This window comes from Schistocerca gregaria, chromosome 5 (genome assembly GCF_023897955.1).
Source record: "Schistocerca gregaria isolate iqSchGreg1 chromosome 5, iqSchGreg1.2, whole genome shotgun sequence".
In the NCBI taxonomy this organism is placed as follows: Eukaryota; Metazoa; Arthropoda; class Insecta; order Orthoptera; family Acrididae; genus Schistocerca; species Schistocerca gregaria.
This window is the reverse complement of record NC_064924.1, coordinates 45,227,866-45,248,232: the sequence shown is the minus strand read 5'-3', so window position 1 is coordinate 45,248,232 and position 20,367 is coordinate 45,227,866. Positions and strand designations below refer to the sequence as shown.

Genomic DNA, 20,367 nt, shown 5'->3' with positions numbered 1-20,367 from the left:
ACTGTGGAAGCAACTGCTAGGCAGTTTGTTAGTGCATCCACAATGCATGGGGAGTGGTTGCAGGAGGACAACAACATTAAGGTTACCAACCGACTATACCCCAGACGTGTTAAATGGGAGTCTCATCAGGCAAATGTGGAGGACGGGGAAGCTGTTGTACCCATTGTTCCTTGAAGGAGGCTTGCATGTACCTCGTCACGTGACCAGACATTACCTTTCTGAAGTCAGCATGGGGATCTGCCTGCGAGAGGGGCAATGCCTCTGCCTCTAAAACCTCACTGGTGCAGCTATTGCTGTTCAGGTTGCCTTAAATAGAGGTGGTGATGTTTTTTAAGTTGTAACTGGCAGTATTATTCCATTCATTGCTGTAGCCTCTAATACATTCATAGCCATAGCTGTAGGATAAATTTAAGTGGGACTCATCCAAAAATGCTATATTTTTCTACACATCACAACAATGACAATGTTCAGTTGCCTGTAACAATCTGAGGTGTTTGTGGTTTCTGGCAAACGAAAGTTGACATAATGACTTGTGTACCACCAGTTGGGTCCTCAGTAGACACCATCGAACTATTGATGCCGACATGTCCACACCCATGGCAGTGCTTCAGAGCTGAGTCCACACTGCGTATGAGCTGTTCTGTCAGTAACAACTGTATGGACAGGATGGGGTCATTCAGATCTATGATCGCATTGTGTGGTCCTTTACCCATTTGTCGCCATGTACAACCCTCTCCTTTTTACTGGTTCCATACTAGCTTCACTGTCTTAGCAATGTACCCTGTACGTATGTTGTGGTGTGACAAACCCTTTTCCTGGGGACCAATCATTTTACTCTGTTTGAACACGCTCGTGTGTTGATATTGCGACCTGTGATGGCGACAGAGTTCTCCTCCAACTGAACAAAGCGCAACACTGCCCTGTCTGGTCACACAAAAAGGGGTGCTGCTGGACCTTCATGCACGTCATCTCGGAAATTTTAATCACTTATGGTTCCATTGTTCTGCACATCCTCTGATTTTGGGATGACTCAAACCATGCCTTGTGTGTGTTACATGCACATGTCGTTGTGCGTAGACCCCCCCCCACCTCTTTCTTTTCCAGCGTGCACATTTACCCTGCCCACTATGCAGTGGAATACAATGGAAAACCGTGCTTTTATGGAGAATTACTTGAAAACTTTTATTTTGATGCATTTCATATGTACAGTGCGTAAGTGTACGTACAGTAACATTGTGTGATTTTTGCAATCACCTCTCACATGACTTATAATGAGATATATTTTGTAGCTTGCAAGAAAACCTGAGAGATAGTGTCATCAGTTGTATAACACTGTCACACTCTCCTCTTCACATTTACTAAGAGAAAGGTAATATTTTTGAGAGGAAAACCACACAAAAACTAAGTTTATCAAGACAAACGCTCATCTTCAGATTATATAGGCACATAATGCTGATCATTTCTTTCTTTTTCTGCAGTAAAACTGATTTCATTTAAAGTAGTAATTATTAACTTCTGTATCAGCTTTCATTCTCTGCTAGAAAGAAGAGAAGTACAATGTGTTCATGATCACAATCCTTATACCTTACGCCACAAGGCTTCCGAGCAAAGCTTCTGCAGCATAATCGAAATAACCTTGGCAACATGTGGCTCCGCCTGTCATTAATCATTCTCCATACAGTCCCAGTCTTACTCAATGGATTTCTGTATTTTTTGTGTCTTGAAGAAGACATTTGTGGCTGTTGATTCAGTTTGGATGAAAGTGGACACTGCAATACGATCATGGCCTTAACCAACTGTGAATATTATTCCATGAAGAAATTGACTGTATTTTCTTTCAGTGAGATAAATGTATTAAGTGATTGTAGTTATCTTTTGGAGTAATAAACAGTTCACTTACTTTCTCCATCTGTTTAATTTTCATTCGACAGTTTCTCATATAAATAAAGTGTCCTTATTTCTGAACATAAAGATGAGCATTGTCTATGCCTTTCTATATACGTGGGGCGACCAGTAGGTAATTCTCCACAATTATTTTCTTAAAGCAAGTTTTTTCTTTATGGTTCCAATATACCATATTATTCTCCACTGTTTTGGCTACAAAAATGCATTTTTCAACATAATCTCTGTTCAGTGTGACCCTTATGCCACGTTACAGGAAAGGCCAGTATGCTCGCATGGTATCACTCTACTGGTTGATGTTGGAGCCAATGACGTGCTGCATCACTAACCACTCCCCCCATCTGTGTACTGCTCCAGCAGAGTGCGCCCTCCATTAGGCCAAGCAGATGGAGGTCTGAAGGTGCGAAATCTGGGTTGTAGGGTGGATGAGAAAGAAAATCCAATGTTTTATTTATTTATTTATTTATTTATTATAGCTTCTGTTGGGTGTGCAGACTTGTGTGGCTTCAGTTGTGCAGTGAGGTGTTGGAATCTGATCTGTCAATCACCTCTAATGAGTGTGTCCGCACGTTCCAACATTGCAGGGGTCACAGCTTTGTGACTGGACCTAAAGTGGGAGAGTAGACACGTTTCTGAGAATCTGTTGCGATGATAAGACGCCGTGCCCAATGACTCACTGTGCTTTTGTTCACTGCCAGGTCTCTTTAGATATTCTGCAAGCACTTACAAATATCTGAAATGCTCCAATTTTCTGCTTAAAGAGACTCAATGACAGCTCTCTGCTTGCAACGCACCTCCATAACAGATGCCAGATTGAAGGCTGTGTGTAGCACTGCCACCTGTCACAACTTCATAAAACAATAGGGGCTGAAGTGGGTATATTCCACAATCTCCCACGACAAATTCCATGTGGTTTTTTTACAACTGATGCAGGCTGAGAAAAAAGTGTCCCGGTACTTATTGAAAGCTACTCGTACACTCTAACTATGAAGCTATATTGACTTCAAATAAAGTTACACGGTACCGTACAGTGTGCTACTAATTGGAGTAAGATTTCATGAAGGATGAACGGACTATTTGAGCAGGATATAGTTTATCAATAGTCTTGTGTACATTTAATTGCCTATTTCCAAAAAATGTTACATTAATATTAAAATACTGCTATTCCATACTAATCATAGTTTTATATCAGTGAAGTTGGATTACGCAATTTTTTGACATGTCTCCTGTACTCTAATCAAATGATTAGCAGGTGTGTGTTATGTTATGATATGAATACATTGGATATGGCCACAGTGGTCTGTGGACATTGTAACTTCAATTGTTTTTGAGTGTTTTAATGATTTCACCTGGTCTGAAGCAGAGCCTAAATCATGATCTTTGACCTTCGATATTTCTTTCTTTCTTACTTTATTTTCTTTCTTACTTTATTTTCTTTCTTACTTTATTTTCTTTCTTACTTTATTTTCTTTCTTACTTTATTTTCTTTCTTACTTTATTTTCTTTCTTACTTTATTTTCTTTCTTACTTTATTTTCTTTCTTACTTTATTTTCTTCCTTACTTTATTTTCTTCCTTACTTTATTTTCTTCCTTACTTTATTTTCTTCCTTACTTTATTTTCTTCCTTACTTTATTTTCTTCCTTACTTTATTTTCTTCCTCCAGAAACAGTGGAGTGACGTTTCTCAAATAACCCCCCCCCCCACACACACACACACACACAATCTGCATGTGCAATTTAGATGGTAATGGGCAACATTTTATACAGTCCATTAATGTGACCACTGCCTGTATTTGTTGTCAATGTGCAATAACCACTTAGAGATGGCAACATTAGTAGTTGATGGTACATAAAACTTGTTTGGGGATGTGGAAAATATTGCAGTTGTTCTTGTAATGTGGAAAAGGGGCAATTTATTTTATGCCCAAAAGGATCTGGGTATTGGCTTCCAGGCCAGGGGTGGAAACATTTATGAAGTGGCCGAGTTTGTAAACTGTTTGCATGCTGCCATGGTTAAAGTATACCTCCCATGTCAGAGTGGTTTGCATGCTGCCATGGTTAAAGTATACCTCCCATGTCAGAGTGGTGCTGTCTGAAGACTGTGGTGCACCACGGGCCATAAATGAGAGAGGTGAAGAACGGCTGTAGAGGTATGTGCAGGCGGATTGGACACGCAACTGATGTCAAGATCAGAATAAAAAAATTCAGAGGCATTACTTTTCAGCATGCCCTGTAATAACTAAACCATTATCAGCTTCATAGCAGTTTCAAAAATTTTGGAGAGAGCAGCATGCAGTGGAGTACTTGATTATTTTCTTCGAAACAGAACTTACTAACTGTCTCAAGGTACACCTTTTGCAAAGGATTTTGTATGGAGGAAGTTACATCTTACCCCACAAGTGAAGTTTTGTGAAACATCGTGGGCCACAAAATTCATTTTAGTAAATCAAAATATTACAATGCTGATGACAGACCTTCTGTTTAGTAATAGTTATCCTTCCTTTGAAACACACAGCAAAATGCCACTCCGACAAACAGCAGCATAGGAAAAAAATTTAAATTAGAGTGGAGTATTATGAAACATGAAGTCTCACAAATTTAGGTTCTGGGTTCCCTCCCTTTCTAACCCACGTTAATGACTGAAAAAACCTGTTCAAGAATTATATTTTTCTTGGTGGCACATGCTTTCCAATCAAAAGTCCAAACTCTGACATAGCTTAAATTACAGCAGTTAATTTGCTATACAATTGGTTTACAGCACATGTCTTCTGTCTTAAATCTCAAACTTACGTTACACAGTTGTAAGCAAACAAAAAGGATCTTTTGTAACCAGCAGTAGTTGTTAATGGTGTTGCACTAAATGATACGCCATTTGTAAAGTTCCTTGGGGTTTCTTAGCTAAAATGGAGGTTACAGACAAGTATAGAAATCCAGAAGCTCAGTTCAGACCCACATCCATTTACATACTTTGAGAATTACTGTGAAGTACATAGCTAAGGATACTTAGCATGGAACAGCATTTTAGGGTTTCTTCTTTTTCCAATTGTTTCTAGTGCAAGATGAGTGAATGTTCAAAAGCATCTGTGTGTCCTGCAGTTAGTCTAATTTTGACTTCGCTGTGCTACAGGAGTGATGTGTAAGAGGATAAAAGAGAACTGTAGATTCTTAACTTATTACACGTTCTTGAAATTTTGTAAGTAGCTTTTAATGTGAAAACTTATGGCAGGCTTCAAGAGTTTTCCAACTTTTTGTGACATTCTCCTATGAGTGAAACAAACCTGTGACAGGGAGATACTTGCACTTGATCTCCAATAATTCTTGAACAACATGTGATATGTTTCCTTTATCTTACTAAGAAGCATTCCAATTTCTTTAATTGTTTTTGCCACTTAAAATACAACATTGCTTTAAATAGAAAGATTAGAATAAACATTTACTTCTTGTCCTCTTATTAAAGTCCTGTATTTTCTTTTTAATTATTTCAGCGTGCCGATCTCGTAGAACTGGCATACCATGAGCAACAGATGAATCAGCTGCGAGAGAAGTTGTTAGTGGAGAAAGAAAGTGCAGTAAAAACAGCCGTAGAAACTGAAAGAAAGCAATGGGATCTAAAACTACAAGAGGAACTGAAGAAGGCACGCAGAGATGAGGAGGCAAAGAAGCAGGTAACCATTGATCCAAACTCTTATGTTCATCCCATAACCATCCTTTCGTGTTCCATGTCACATCGAGAGGTTGCCATTATGGTCCACATAACGTTTAGGTAACCAGCTTCGTAAAGACCTGTTGTTTGCAATCTTCAGCTAATCCAAGTTGTCCCTTATGTTTTAGGAGGTTTTCTCAGGAATGCCACAAAGCTCTTTCATGGTTTGCCTACTGCCCAATCAGTTGGCTGTGTCCCATCCAACACTATTTCTTTTTCATTCCAGTTTGTTCCATGCTCAACTAATCGACTTGTGTCCCTAATGATTTCCAACATACATTTCTCCATTTGTTGCAGAGGACTCTTCAGTTTTTGAGCAATTTTTAAATTTGAAGTCTGTGTCTCACTGCTATCTGTCAGAACTGGGATATGCACTTATTGTACACTAGCAGTTTCAGACCCATTGGAAGCCTTGTTCTAAAATTTCTTAAATTTTTTCGGAAAGCACTCTAATCGTTTTCACTCTTATGTTCTCTCTGCATTTTCTCGTCTTCCAGTACTATAAATACAAAACTCGCAAACTGAGTCTATGACTTAATTGTCAATTCGCACGGTTTCCTTTGTGATAGGTACACTTCTTCAGTCGTTACGCCTAAGTCTGAACTTCCATTTGATGTCGAAGTTCTTCTGTTCTAGAGGAAAACAGTGCAATGTCATCTGCAAATTGGAGAAGATTCAATTAATACATTTTCCTTCTTCGTTTATGTAAGTTAAGAATCTGAAAAATTCCCCAACCAGTGCTGAAAATAGGTCCGATGATAGACTCTCCTTTCTTACCTCTATTTCATTACTAAATTTCCAATTATCCTGATTATGTCTAATGGAATCTAAACTCTGGGCTCTGAGAAACAAGGTGTTTATTGCAAGAGTTACTAAGCTGAAGGGTAATTCAGTAACATTTGAAATCAAAGCTTTGTACAGATTAGGTAGTGACTTGAGTCAAAACTTCCGCAAAATATGTTAATCACTGCAAAATAGTAATCCACACTAATCACTCTATTTTGTAATTACTGTCTGAACTTTCTAATGGTCCAGTGTGCTCTATCCACTTCTAAACCCATCTTTTTCCTTTGCCTGATTAAGACCTAATTGTTTTTTTCTGTAAGTTTGTGATGCTGGTGACTATCTCCTCCATTATGTAGAGAATACTAATGTAAGGTCAATAGTTTTTTTGTCTTGGATGCCTCTTTTCTTGTGAAGGACAATAATGTCCGCATTGTGCCAGATTGGGCCGATCTCTCCCCCCCCCCCCCCCCCCCCCCCCCCCCCCCCGAGATATTCTGTAAATAAATTTTGCAAGTTATCTTCTGTCACCCCTCCTTTCTGCATAGCTTCACAGTTCTTATACGCATCAACTAGCATTACCTCTAACGTATAAGACGGTACCGTCATATAATATGTAGTTTCTTGGCTTTGTAATGGTTCATTGTACTGTATCCACCTCGAAATCCAACTTTTTCCTTGACAATATAGTACTTTCAAAATTTTATTATTTTGTCTGTTCTAAAGCAGGCTACCCGAAAGTGATCATGTGACTGTAACTGGTAGTGAAATGAAATCCTCAATTAACAATGGTAGTGGATAAGAATGAGTTTACAAATTAATAAGTAGCTATGAAGTATGAATTAATACAGCAGTGCTAACTGTTTCAGATAACTTTCAATGAGGTGGTAAGACAAGTTGTCCAGGAAAAAGACCAAATGGTTGATGAATTCAGAACAAGGGAAGCATCTTTAGTGGCAGAGTGCCAGAGGCTTCAAGAGACAGTTCGGCGGCTTACAGAAGATACAGATGCCAGGTGGAAACAAATGCACATTTTATCAATAATAAGCTATTTTTTATCCACATTTAATTCTTCATTAACAGCATTACTGAAAAATTATGTACCTTATTAAATTAACCAGTTTGTGCACTGTAACTTAAGGTGAACAGCATAATGTCATTGTATTAATTACTATTTCCTTCTCACCCCCACTGATGTCAGGCTGTAGAAATGCTCTTTGCTCATAGTCATCATTTCTACTGTACATGCATCGGTGATCCCCATTAGGCCAATGTTTAGAATGTTTTTGTGGATAGGTAGGAATGTTGATGAACCACCTTAGAAGTGAACAACATGCCAAGAATATTAGTGACTGTTGAAGCAAAATACTGTTTGGCATATTGTTTCTAGACCATCTATTGCACTGTCGTCCATTGTATTAGGCATTCTGGGGTACAAGGTATTCCGCATAGGTGGACTGCAGTTTCCAGTCAGTGAGAACAATACTGACCTTAAAAGTAAAAGTGACGGGAGACTGCAAACTCTTCTTTCAGCACCGTTGAGAAACACCAACTCTCTGTTTAGAGGGAGTAGAAAGATAGTCTTCCAGAACGAGTGGTGCCAGAATGGAATCTTAGTGTTGTTAAATATAGACGTTCTATTCAGTTGCTGTATTGGAACACTTGAACAGTATCATGAATACTGTGAGCTGTATAAGCTAATCTGACAAGTTTGTAGTACTATGAATCTCTCGGGCATAGCCCAGTGCTAGACACCCAGCAGTGCTTTAAGTACATGTTGTTTGCAAATAACCTGGTATTTTAGTATTAAAGAGAGTAGCAGAAAAAACCGTGTAAGGTCCAGAAACTCTGTAAATCGACAAGCAAGTTCCACAAAGTATGGAAGTTTTATCATCACTTTAAGCTGAAATGTTTGGTCACTGATAGTCACAGCAGCTAAAACAGTCCTCCTCTGTCAGAACTGCAAAACGAGCATTTGGGGATGGAAGAGACAAGTAATGGCACACAGGAGATTGTTAAATCTGTGTTGTAGTTTGATGGCTAAAATTGTGGGGAATTGTGCCTAAAAGACAAGTGTCAAAAGACTTAGGTTCAACATCAGAAATGTATACACATACATTTTGTGAACTCCTCTTTGCAGACTGATTTGATGGGGCTTTCAGCTGTATTTTTGTTAGTTTTTCAAGATATTAACATTACCTTACCAATTTTGAGGTTATATACTCCTATCTTGAAGAAGCTGAAAGAAGTGCAGTCTCCAGTCGCTTTTACTTTTAAGGTCAATATTGTTTCACATAGTTATACTGACTAACCAAAATCCTCGTATATCATTCAAACCAAAATCTCATTCACAGATTCTTCTTCTTCTTCTCTCTCTCTCTCTCTCTCTCTCTCTAAAAAGCATATTCTCTAAGGGTGTCATATTTTACTAATGTCTCTTCTTAACAGATCTATGCTGCTCTGCTGACTGTCATTTTGAGTGAAATCTTTGTCATTTTGAATTGGTTTATGTGCGCAGATTTTTATGAATCAGAATAACTGTATGGATAACTGAAAAAGGGATTTTAAGGTACTGAATACTGCAGTGTGAATAACTTGCATAAATCAAAGTAGAATCAAAATTTATGCCGTATGCAATATACATGAAGTGTGTCTTTTTATTGTAAACGTAATTGACTTCTTGTCATTGGTCCCAGATTTTTCACATGTATCACAAATTCAGTCATAAATTGCGATTTAATGAAATCATTAAAGGGCGTTCACAGTGTAGTTATATTGTTGAGTCATGTTTTAATTAGACACAAAGTGTAGATTTACCCTTCTTGGTTATTATACTGATCAATTGTTTATTATAGCTTTCTATAAAAAGATTTGTTTGAAACTTCTTAAAACTGTTGCTAACACACAGTTTTTCTCCCCAGAAGCCTGGAATCAAAAACTGATTCTGCTACGAAACCTCTGTTGGATAAACTGGAACAACTAGAAACAGAAAAGGTGTTGCTGCAAAGGGAACTAGCAAAAGAACGTGCCCGGAAGAGCAGAACACTATCTGAAACAGCTCTCTCAGATCTTATCAATGAGTCAAAGCCGCCAGCCCCAGACATGAGCACATCTGTTGCAGTTATGCAGTAAGTACTCTGACAGAGATAAACAAAGAGATAGTGAGATGCGTTTTAATATAAGCTGTAACAATCCATCAGATGAAAATTAATAATTGTTCTATGGATCACCTTGACAAGAAGTTTCTAGGCAGGGAACTTTTTACTTGTACTACAGTGGCACACATTTATTATAAATTATTTACACACAAGTAATTAACTAATTCTATTCAAGAGCACATCTATAGCTTAGGAGGCAAATATAAGGTAAATAAGCTTTGTTTGATACTTAGATGAATTTCTTTTGCCTGTTATTTATTTCGTTTCCGTGTGTAAAGTACATAATTATCAATTTTGCTACTTTTGAACCAAAGTTGAATTCACTAGATGTGAACTGGTAAAAAATGGTGATGACCAGTGGCGAGGCGTGCTAGTAACTGCCGTTATCACCAATTGCTGTTACAGATAGACAATGTTTTTAAAATATTTAAGCATTCTTGGTATATATTTTTTCAGCAATATCAGTTGTGTGCATACTTTATACGTATAAAAGTGCACCTGGGGGCACTTAAAACATTAACAGCTGTCAGTGTGGCAGGCACCAGTTTGGAAGGCCATGAGGGCTGGTCAGCTACATGCTACAATCCTGTAACTTCCTAACAATAGTGATTAATGCTGTGGATGCATCCCATTGTGAGGCCCATTCCCACTCTCACTTCTGCTAGTGAAAGAGAAGAGTTGGCAGTTGTAAGGCAGTTGGTAGTCGTGTAATACCTATGGTTCTCTAGCTCTTACAGACACGAGTGTTTCTCTTTCGTGTGCTAGTGCTGAAAGTGTTCAGATATAAATCAGGCTACATATTTTAGAATTTTAGTGTTTTAAAAATTGTTGTTATTTATTCATTTTTACGGAACCCAAACTGATCTTCCCCGAGGTTGGCTTCTACCAGTTTTTCCATTTGTTTGTAAAGAATTCGGTTAGTATTTTGCAGCCATGGCTTTTTAAACTGATAGTTCTAGTTCGGTAATTTTCACATCTGTCTACACCTGCTTTCTTTGGGATTGGAATTATTATATTCTTCTTGAAGTCTGAGGATATTTTGCCTGTCTCATACATCTTGCTCACTAGATTGTAGAGTTTTGTTAGGCCTGGCTCTCCCAAGGCTGTCAGTAGTTCTAATGGAATGTTGTCAACTCCCAGGGCCTTGTTTCGACTCAGGTCTTTCAGTGCTACTTAGGTTTAATTCATAAGTAATACATTTTCACACTATGTAATCCATTAGGCAGACTGTAAGAAAATATAACATAGCAATCAAAAAACTAAATTCTTAAACAGTACAGTCCATGTGGAATCTGGTCTGATAACCTAATGCCATGTGGCATCAGTATGCTATGTCATCTCCAACCACTGTGTCCAATTCGGCTTGCAGATCAATATGCATAGCAGTCCAGTATTAGTAATTGGTAACTTCATAAGAGTGGGGTACTGTCTTAAAATCATTGTTACTTGGTCTTGGTAACTACTGTGTGTGTATTCTAACAGCAGAACACACTGTTTAAAGTTCATTAATCACAGGCCATCATTTTTCACATGATAACCTGATTGTTGCTGATTCTCCATGAATTGCTAATTTTATAAATACTTAGTTGTTTTTTACTAGGCTTAGTCGTCAGCATTCCAGTCTTCCCAAATAGAAAAGTTACTTGTAGTTTGGGTTGCCCACATTGGACATGGTTACCACTTCAGTAATGCTGCTATTGTGAGGCATTATAAAAGTTGGATGCTTTTGTAAGACTATCAGCACAGAAGTACAAACATTGCTTCATACATTCCAGCGATTCTTCAGTAAGTCCAAGGAAGCTTATGTACCATGAGGCCCCTACCCTCACACACACACACACACACACACACACACACACACACACACACACACACACACATAAAATTGTTCATTTCAAGATTTCTTTTCGATTAGACGAAATTACTGGTTTTTGACATTGCTGAAACTTTGAAATATTAGCCGTTTAAAATGTACTCAAATATTTCAATGAAATATAAAAGTGAATGTGATGGAAAGTTCGTGGTGGAATTTTAGGAGTAAAGTAATAATGTACTGATACAGTTGTGTCGATAAATACATAATTGTGCAGAGGCCCACACATTGTGCAAATAGAGAGTATTATCCTTCTCATGTTCATTATTTGTAGACACATAGTTGTATTAATTTGTTTTACAGGGATGTTAAAAGGAACCGTGATGCTGCAACAAGTCCAGATCGTGTTGATAAAGGTGTTTCAGAGCAGTTTCTACAAGAAAATCTGGTAAATTATTATTTTAGTATTGTTACACTCTTAACAGGCTAAGGCTAACAGTTTGAACAAATATCACAATAGGTAATGAAAGTAAATTATGCCAGGCAAATGACACTGTGTGTGTGTGTGTGTGTGTGTGTGTGTGTGTGTGTGTGTGTGTGTGTGTGTGTTTTTAAAGGTGTATGTGACACTGTTTCAACATATTCTGAAAGTGGTAGATCAGAAAACCAGCTCATACTTGTAGCACACACTACACAGAAAAGAAAAAAAATCTATACTCTAAAGTTTTGTAATTTTAATTTGTGTATAAAAAATTAGAAAAATGTAAAAACAATGAAAAACAAAAACAAAGGAGCCATTTTCATTCATATTCTGTATGATTTATTATAATTTCAAGTTTCATACCTTCAATGTGGGTGAAGTCAGTACAAGGAACTGAAATTTGTGTCCTGACACAATTCCCAGGGATACTCCAGTCTTCTGTCTGGTTTGATGCGGCCTGCCACAAATTCCACTCCTGTGCCAACCTTTTTGTGTCAGAGCAGCAATTCCAACCTTCAGTCTGAATTATTTACTGGATGTTCTTTCTAGTACCATGGAAGCTATTCTCTTACGTCTCAACATATGTCTTGTCATTCTGTCCCTTCTTTTCGTCAGTGTTTCCCATATATTCCTTTCCTTGCTGATTCTGCAGAGAACTCCCTCATTCCTCGCCTTATCAGTCCACCCAATTTTCGACATTCTTTTGTAGTACCACATCTCAAATGCTTTGATTCTCTTCTGTTCCAATTTTCCCACATCTATGTTTCACCACCATACAATGTTGTGCTCAAAACCTACATTGTCAGAAATTTCTTCCTCAAATTAAGACCTACGTTTATAGTAGCAGTAGTAGTAGTATTCATTCGTGCTACTGCTCAGTACTTTCATTTTTCTTCGATTTACTTTCAATCCATATTCTGTTCCATTCCATTCAACAATTGATATCCTTGCTCCTTGAATTTTAATTCTGCTCTTGAACCTTTCTTTATTTTTGTCATTGCTTCTTTGATGTATAGGTTGAACAGTAGGGGCGAAAGACTACTTCACTGTCTTACACCCTTTTTAATGTAAGTTCTTCATTCTTGGTCTTCCATTCTTAACTGATTATTATCTAGGAGATCCCCAATTCTCTTTTGCAGTCTTCTGTATATTATCCTTTTCAGCATCTTGGATGCGTGAGCTGTTAAGACGACTGCGCGATAATTCTCGCACTTGTCAAATTTTGCTACCTTCAGAATTGTGTGGATGATGGTTTTCCAAAAGTCAGGTGGTATGTTACCAGACCCATACATTCTACACACCAATGTGAATAGTTGTTTTGTTGCCGCTTTTCTCAATAATTTTAGAAATTTGAATGGTATGTTATCAGTCCCTTCTGCCTTATTTGATCTTAAGTAGTCCATAGCTCTTTCAAATTCTGATTATAATTCTGGATCCCTTATATTATCTCTGTCGACTCTAGTTTCTTCTTCTATCGTGTCATCAGACAAGTCTCAGAGAAGTCCTCTGCCTCATGGACACCTTCATTGTACTTTTTCCATCTATCCACTCTCTCCCCTACATTTAACAATTGAATTCCCATTGCACTCGATGTTACTGCCCATGCTGAGATAGTCCTGAGAGCATTTCTTTTTCACATTTTCCTGCAGCCATTTCATCATAGCTTCCTTGCACTTACTGTTTGTGTCATTCATAGGTGATGTTGTCAATAGAAAATAACATTTTGATTTTGTTATTGAACTTGCAACATTAACAATGCTGGTACATAATTAATTTTGAGTCTCTGTGGTAGGATTTATAGTGTTGGTTATTTCAATAACAATGTTGCAAAATCTGAGACTCAGTAAATGTTAGACTGGCCCTTGCCATCCAGAACTGCAATCTGTCTACTAGGTTGTCATCTCAGAGGCTGTACTTAAATTTGTGCAGAAGACTTTTATTTACTTCTTGAGTATGTTTTACCAGTTAACCCTTTGACTGCTGTGAACAAGTTAAGTAGCCATCCTCTGCAACTCCCAAGGTGCTGAGGATGCTGTTAAATTCAGCCTCTTGGGTTTCATTAATTGTTATTGATGTGTGTACACATCATGTTCTGCCATCCCCTCTCATGACTGCAGATGAGGTACATCTGTGTATCTGTGAATGGAAAAAAGTTTAGAGTATTTGTCGTATGACATATGTCTCTTTGCGTGCTATCGTTTCCAAAAATCCTCGTTTTGATGTGTTGAACTCTTTATGAAGGCACAGAATTGTGCCCACTTACTTGACCACCCACCAGGTATAGAAACCAATACCCCAAAAATGAAATGAGGTATGGTTGTGCTCTCAGTTTTAAATAAAATTTTAATATCTTATCTACATTTCATACACAGTGGTGTATAAGGTAAAATCAGTCATGTACAAAGTACCTCTGCAAACTAGAATTTGGTGCAATGCTTTACTTTATGTGACACACTTCAATAACTATGACAAATAACGAAAAGAAATTCAGTCCTTCATTGAATTTTTTTCTACAACAAAGCTTTGCTCACCACAGAATGCAGAGAGCACATGTCGAGCAGTCAAAGGGTTAATATCAGTTATTTTATATTTTTGTACAAGATTTTTCAATTTTTTCCTTTATTTGCTTTCAGACTCGCAGTGCTAGTTCGTTAATCCAACAAGGAAAAATAAGTATTGTATCGTAAGTACAGTTGTTTACCCTATTTATTTCACATATAATTGTCTCCATTGATAATCCATTGGCCTGTAAACATTGTAGCCACTACTGGTTTAGCCTTTCATGTAGGAACTGTATCATATTTTTGCAAGTTTGCATTTAAGACAAGCACTTGATGCTTCCCCCTTGTTACTATAGTTGTTTGACTAAATATATTCTTGTATGTCTTTCCTGTCAGTTGTTTTTATCGCATCATGGGCCTTCCATTGTTTGATTTTTCATGAGAGTTAAGTTTTTTTCCCTCAATAGTGTAGGTAAATCAGTGTGTAAGGTTGAACTTTTGTAAGGATACTTTAATTTAGTGTGGATTGGTGTAACAGTTTTATGTGTTAAAATTACTGTGTATTCTGCCAAAAAAAACTTTTAATTTCAGATGCAATGTTGGTGATGCTGTGCTGGTAGTTTGGAATGAAGTTCACCGTAATTATCTCATTCTCCAAGAAACATCTACTCTGAATTTCCTGCATCAAGATTGCTTGGATGTACTTGGCTTGCGTCCAAGTTCAGGTTAGTCACAAACATTCAGAGGCAGTGATGAGTTTCTTCTTAGGCATTCTGGAGTTTCTTTCTGTACCAGTGAGTTTTATTGTGTTCTCTATAGTTTGCAAACCTTCGGAGATTTTAATTTTTGTTGTGGGTAGAGGGGTTGCATATGTTTTAAGGACGGTTATATGGGTGTAGTTCAGAATTAATCTGTAGCTTATATGGGGTGTTCAAAAAGTCTCTTCACAGTGCCGTATGATTGTTAGCTGCACTTGCCGTATGATTGTTCACCTGCCTGGGTTTTTCAACGAAACAATAAATGCACAATGATACTGCAGTGATATTTTGTACCCATTCATAGAAGAACTTATGTGAAGTGAAATACTGAATGGTTATTTTCAACAAGATGGTGCAATCGCGCATACAGCTCATGTTTCAGTGTCACTGCTTGCTGATGTTTTTGGTGATCGCATAATTTCACAGGGACTTTGGCCTCCATGATTGCCCAACCTAACACCACTAGACTTTTTCTTCTGGGGTGCACTGAAAGCAAATGTCTATAAAAACTGTCCAAAATTCATCAATGAATTGAAAACTGCAATATCCACATTCACTTCTTCTGTTACAAAAGAAATGTTACAGCTTGTGTTAGGAAACATGGTTAGACGAATTGAATTGTTTATTCAACAACAGGGAGGACACTTTGAACATTTAATGTGAAAACTTGTAAGTAAAAATTAATATTAAAAAATTAATAACTTTTATTTTGCTGAGTTTCATTTCAGTGTATTCACTGCGGTGTATGCCACGTGTGGCTAACAATCACACGACACTGCAGAGAGACTTTTTGAACACCTTGTAGCATCACACTAATGTGTAGCAAACACGTTGAACGATTTTCCTACCATGTTATTGAAATATTCATGTTGAGAATTAATTAAACAACTACATGTGACTTTAAAGCAAATCAACACTCTGATGGATAAGCATTTTGAGATTTTGGTCACATAGCTGAATGTGATTCATTGTAACAACTTTATTAGATCGCTTGTTGGGTCAAATATTGCAGTTGGTTTTAAACTAATGTCCCAGTGAGCCAGAGAGAGAAAATTTTGAACATAGTAAAGAACTGGATGATAATGCAATATTAATTCTCTTCCTTGTCGGTCTGTGTTGGGGATAGGTGTGAAAATTTTTGGTAATACCTGACATCTCAGCAGCACTGCAGGACTAAAGTGTTTTGTGGGGAGTGTTGGAGTGTGTTGCAGCTGTTATGCAAGTGGATGGGCGTGGCTGGAGCAGAGGAGATGGACAGAGAGGGGGGGAGAAGTTGATGTGTGCATTGTGTGCGATATACTTGTACATGGATGAAGCTGCAGATTAAAAATCTAATATTTATCTAAGTAATTATTTAAATAAAAAATTTAATGTCATCTGAATGTTTAAAATCCATCAAGAACTTTCACAGACAAGTCTAAAAACAGAACATAATTGTTTAAATAAAAATGAATTAAGCAGATTAAAAAGTATAAAATGTGCCTCCTTGCCTCACACAGATTTGTAATCCTGTTAGGCTGCTCCGAAAATTTGTACTTTTGAATCTTTAATAGCTATGAGAATACTTTGTAAGATGTATAATGAAAAATGTGGGGTGCATGCAGTAGATAATAGTTGGAAATAACTATTCATGCATCAGTTATGTATTGCATGTGCACATGCTATAGTCAAATCATTTAAATTTTATGCCCTAGGACAACAATAGCACATTTGTGAGCCACGTATTACATCAGAGATCTGTGTGGGCGATACAGGAATTGCACTTAAGAAGTAGAGCTATGTTAGTCAACAGGAACCAGTGTGGTGCAACTAAATGTGTTGTAGCTCTATGTACACCAACTGTCAAGAGTTCTGCGTATTTACCTGTACCAATAAAATTTTGATTTAACTTCCAGACTATTAACAAGAAGTGACTTTTAAATATTTCGAACTGCTGTGGTAGATGGCTAACAATTTTATTCTCATATAAGAGAGGTGTAATACGTTGAACACCCAAATTTTGACCAGTTGCCTCTTTCACAATTGACCAAGGAGTTTTATTTTGTTCTGAGTGTTGTTTATTCTTTTGGTATAATGGATTGTTTCAGCCCATCTGATGACATTCCTCAGCACTTCACAGCATTTCCTGTAGTGAAATTACGTTACTGGGCTCCGACTGTCCTCCATATTATGATAGAGCTCCCATTTCCTCCTACATGATATTCTGATGCCATTAGTTACCTAAATTGGTTGCTTATTAGTATGCTCGACCGCTTGAAAATTTTAAATGGAAAAGAGCTATCAAATAATGTGGTAAAGGTTGGAAGAAATTCATTTATATTTATTAGTCAAGTAGAGTTTCTGCCAAGGTTTCCCTTTGAGGATGGCTTTAAATGTCTGCACTGAAAGTTTGCTCGTATTTGTAAATCCTATTCTACCTGTACATCATGATTTAGCTGGCCATTACAAATTTTTGCCAAATTGTGCCCTTCAAGTTAATTGACCATGAAGCCGACTGGCCATGAATCTGGTTGACTGTGAAGACATCTGTGATCACAATGTTTTTATTTTGAATTCTAGTTACAGAAGGATAGGAACAGTCTGCCTATATACCTGTCAAGTCATATGGTGGCATGTACTGTTGTGAGTTTGTTAGCTGACAATTCCTTCAAGTTCACTCAAGAAGGCTGTTAATAGCTGATACTTCAATATGCAATAATAATAATCAGCGGTATTGAGACTGACTGCTGTGTTCCTAATCTTCCAAAAATGGAAGTAACTCCCTTCTTGTGAGAATTCATTGGGAAGTTTATATTAAAATCCTCACACAAAATCAGCTTCATGTCTTTATTAAGAACTGAGCTTAGCACAGCATAAAGTCTAAATGGCAAAACTCTGTCTTCTGAACTGTGGGAAATGTACAGGGCTTTTATAAAAAGTATTTTCCTTGAAAATTCAAACTCTCCTGAATGACCTTCAAGTATTTGGTGTTAGAGTTTTGGTATGTCAACTCTTTTAAATGAAACATTACTCTTAGTATAAGTGGCTACACCTCTGTTCTGTAATGAACTCCTTGCAAACAAGTCAGATACGATGTACTGCTCCAAAGGAAGCCTTAGTATTCTTCGTTATGTAAATGAGACTCTCAGATACAAGTTATGTCAGTGTCAAGGTCTATTAGCGAGCGTCTACTTATTTTTTAGTGCCAGTATTATGAAAAGGATATATTGCTACTCACCACTTAGAAATAATGTTGAGTTATGGACAGGCACAACAAAATGACTGCTAAATATGTGAGCTTTCGGTCAAAAGACCTTTTTCTAAAGTAGACAACACACAATGTGCGTGCACACACACACACACACACACATTCACGCAACTACAACTCACGCATGAGAACTGCCTCTGGCCACCAAGGCCAGACTGCGAGCAACTGCACATGATGAAAGAAGCAATCTAGGTGGTGGGGGTAAGGAAAAGCTGGGGCAGGGAGGGGGAGGGATAGCAGGGTAGGGGTGAGTGACGGTAAAATTGTGCAGTCCGCACCCAACTGTCCTACCCTGTTCGCACCATGTCCCCGAACTTTCCCCCAAGCAGCACTTCACAGTAACCCCACCCCTACCCTGCTACCCCTAACTGTCCCTGTCCAAGCCTTTTCCTTAACCCCATCATCCAGACTGCTCCTCCCATCATGCACAGTTTATCACAATCTGTCGTGTGAGTTGTGCTTGTGTGACTGTATTTGTTGTCTACTTCATAAAGCTGAAATATTTAGCAGTCTTTATGTTGTGTCTGTCTGCAACTCAGCATCTCCCTTGTGTGGTGAGTAGCAATCTATCCTTTTCATAATATTGTCATTGTTCCATCCTGAATTTTCCATTGTTCAATTTTTAATTCCATAAATATTTTAATGAAGTAAGCTCATTATGCCTTCTGGTCTGCATCCCCTGTTTATTGAACTAATTTCCAGTATTAAAAGGAGCCTTCCTTAAGCAGTGATACCTCCTACATCATCCTAAAGAAAGGTTTATCCTCTCTACAAGTTATCTCTGAAATTTGGCTTTGAGTGAGCTCAGATCAACCTATTATAGTGTCACTTACAAACTTTGCCATAAATTTTGCTACCATCTCTCTTCCCAATCTTCCTTAGGTGTAGACCACGCCTAGTTTAGCCTGACCTATGAATACTCGCAAATGGTACCTGTCTATACCTTCCCAAATCCTGTATTAACACACACCGTAGCACTATTGGAATGGGGTTGATTGTAATGCAGGATCTCCAGTATAAAGTTAACACTAGTGGACCAAATTTGAGCAGCAGTCATGCCCAAGTCACTGCCTGTAACATCAGCCCAGTATCTCCTACTACGACTATTCCCAGCCTTTACTGCTATTACCCGAGCCTCTTCAGTAAAATCCTTGTAGTTGGAGAGCCCACAACCAAAAGTTTTGACTTGCAGCAATACAGCAGAAACCACATAAAATCAAGAGATTTCACTGCCCTAAACCAAAATACAGTAATTTCAGAATTGTAACAGACCATCTGAAAATCTCTTTTACTAGTAGATTTAGGTCAGTCAATGTGCAAAAATCATTGTTCAGAAGAATGTGAGCACCGCTCATTTTGAGACTGTTATGAAAGGGTTAAAAATTTTACCAGTTGGTAACAAAGCATTACATCATAGATCTGTTGGATATGATAAAATTAGTATTCCAGATACAGAAAAAATTGGTATCTGACAAATTTAGTGCTGCATTGTACTAATCAGACAATTTTCTGATACTAAAAAAACCTTACAAAATCGTATTTAATGGTATGAAAGTCTTTGTTAGAAGCCAGTGAATAAGCTGCAGCTCCCAAGATCAATTTGGATTTCGTAGAAATTTTGGAACATGCAAGACAATACCGATACTACAACTTGCCTTAGAAGATAGATCAATGAAAGGCAAACATATGTTTCTAGCAATTTGTAGACTTAGAGAAAGCTTGTGACAGTGTTGACTGGAATATTCTCTTTCAAATTCTGAAGGTGAGTGTGGTAAAATATAGGGAGTGAAAGGCTATTTACAATTTGTACAGAAACTACATGGCAGTTATAAGAGTGTAGGGGCACGAAAGGGAAGCAGTGTTTGAGAAAGGAGTGAGACAGGGTTGTAGCCTATCCCCGATGTTATTCAATCTGTATATTGAGCAAGCAGTAAAGGAAACAAAAGAAAAATTCAGAGTAGGAATTAAAATCCATGGAGAAGAAATAAAAACTTTGAGGTTTGCCGATGACACTGTAATT

General features: G+C 37.7%; 1 protein-coding gene across 9 annotated transcripts in view; it reads left to right on the top strand.

The window, feature by feature from the left end:
* Window positions 1–20,367, top strand: part of LOC126272078 (RB1-inducible coiled-coil protein 1) — a 295,670-nt gene that overhangs the window by 257,732 nt on the left and 17,571 nt on the right. For 6 of the 9 annotated variants that reach the window (XM_049974636.1, XM_049974631.1, XM_049974638.1 and 3 more), the window contains exons 15-20: window positions 5,389–5,568; window positions 7,259–7,404; window positions 9,311–9,517; window positions 11,724–11,808; window positions 14,475–14,524; window positions 14,934–15,067. In XM_049974636.1, coding sequence (XP_049830593.1) covers window positions 5,389–5,568; window positions 7,259–7,404; window positions 9,311–9,517; window positions 11,724–11,808; window positions 14,475–14,524; window positions 14,934–15,067 — 802 coding nt within the window. The remainder of the gene's footprint in view (window positions 1–5,388; window positions 5,569–7,258; window positions 7,405–9,310; window positions 9,518–11,723; window positions 11,809–14,474; window positions 14,525–14,933; window positions 15,068–20,367) is intronic. The other 3 variants (XM_049974639.1, XM_049974640.1, XM_049974632.1) reach the window with 1 other exon arrangement.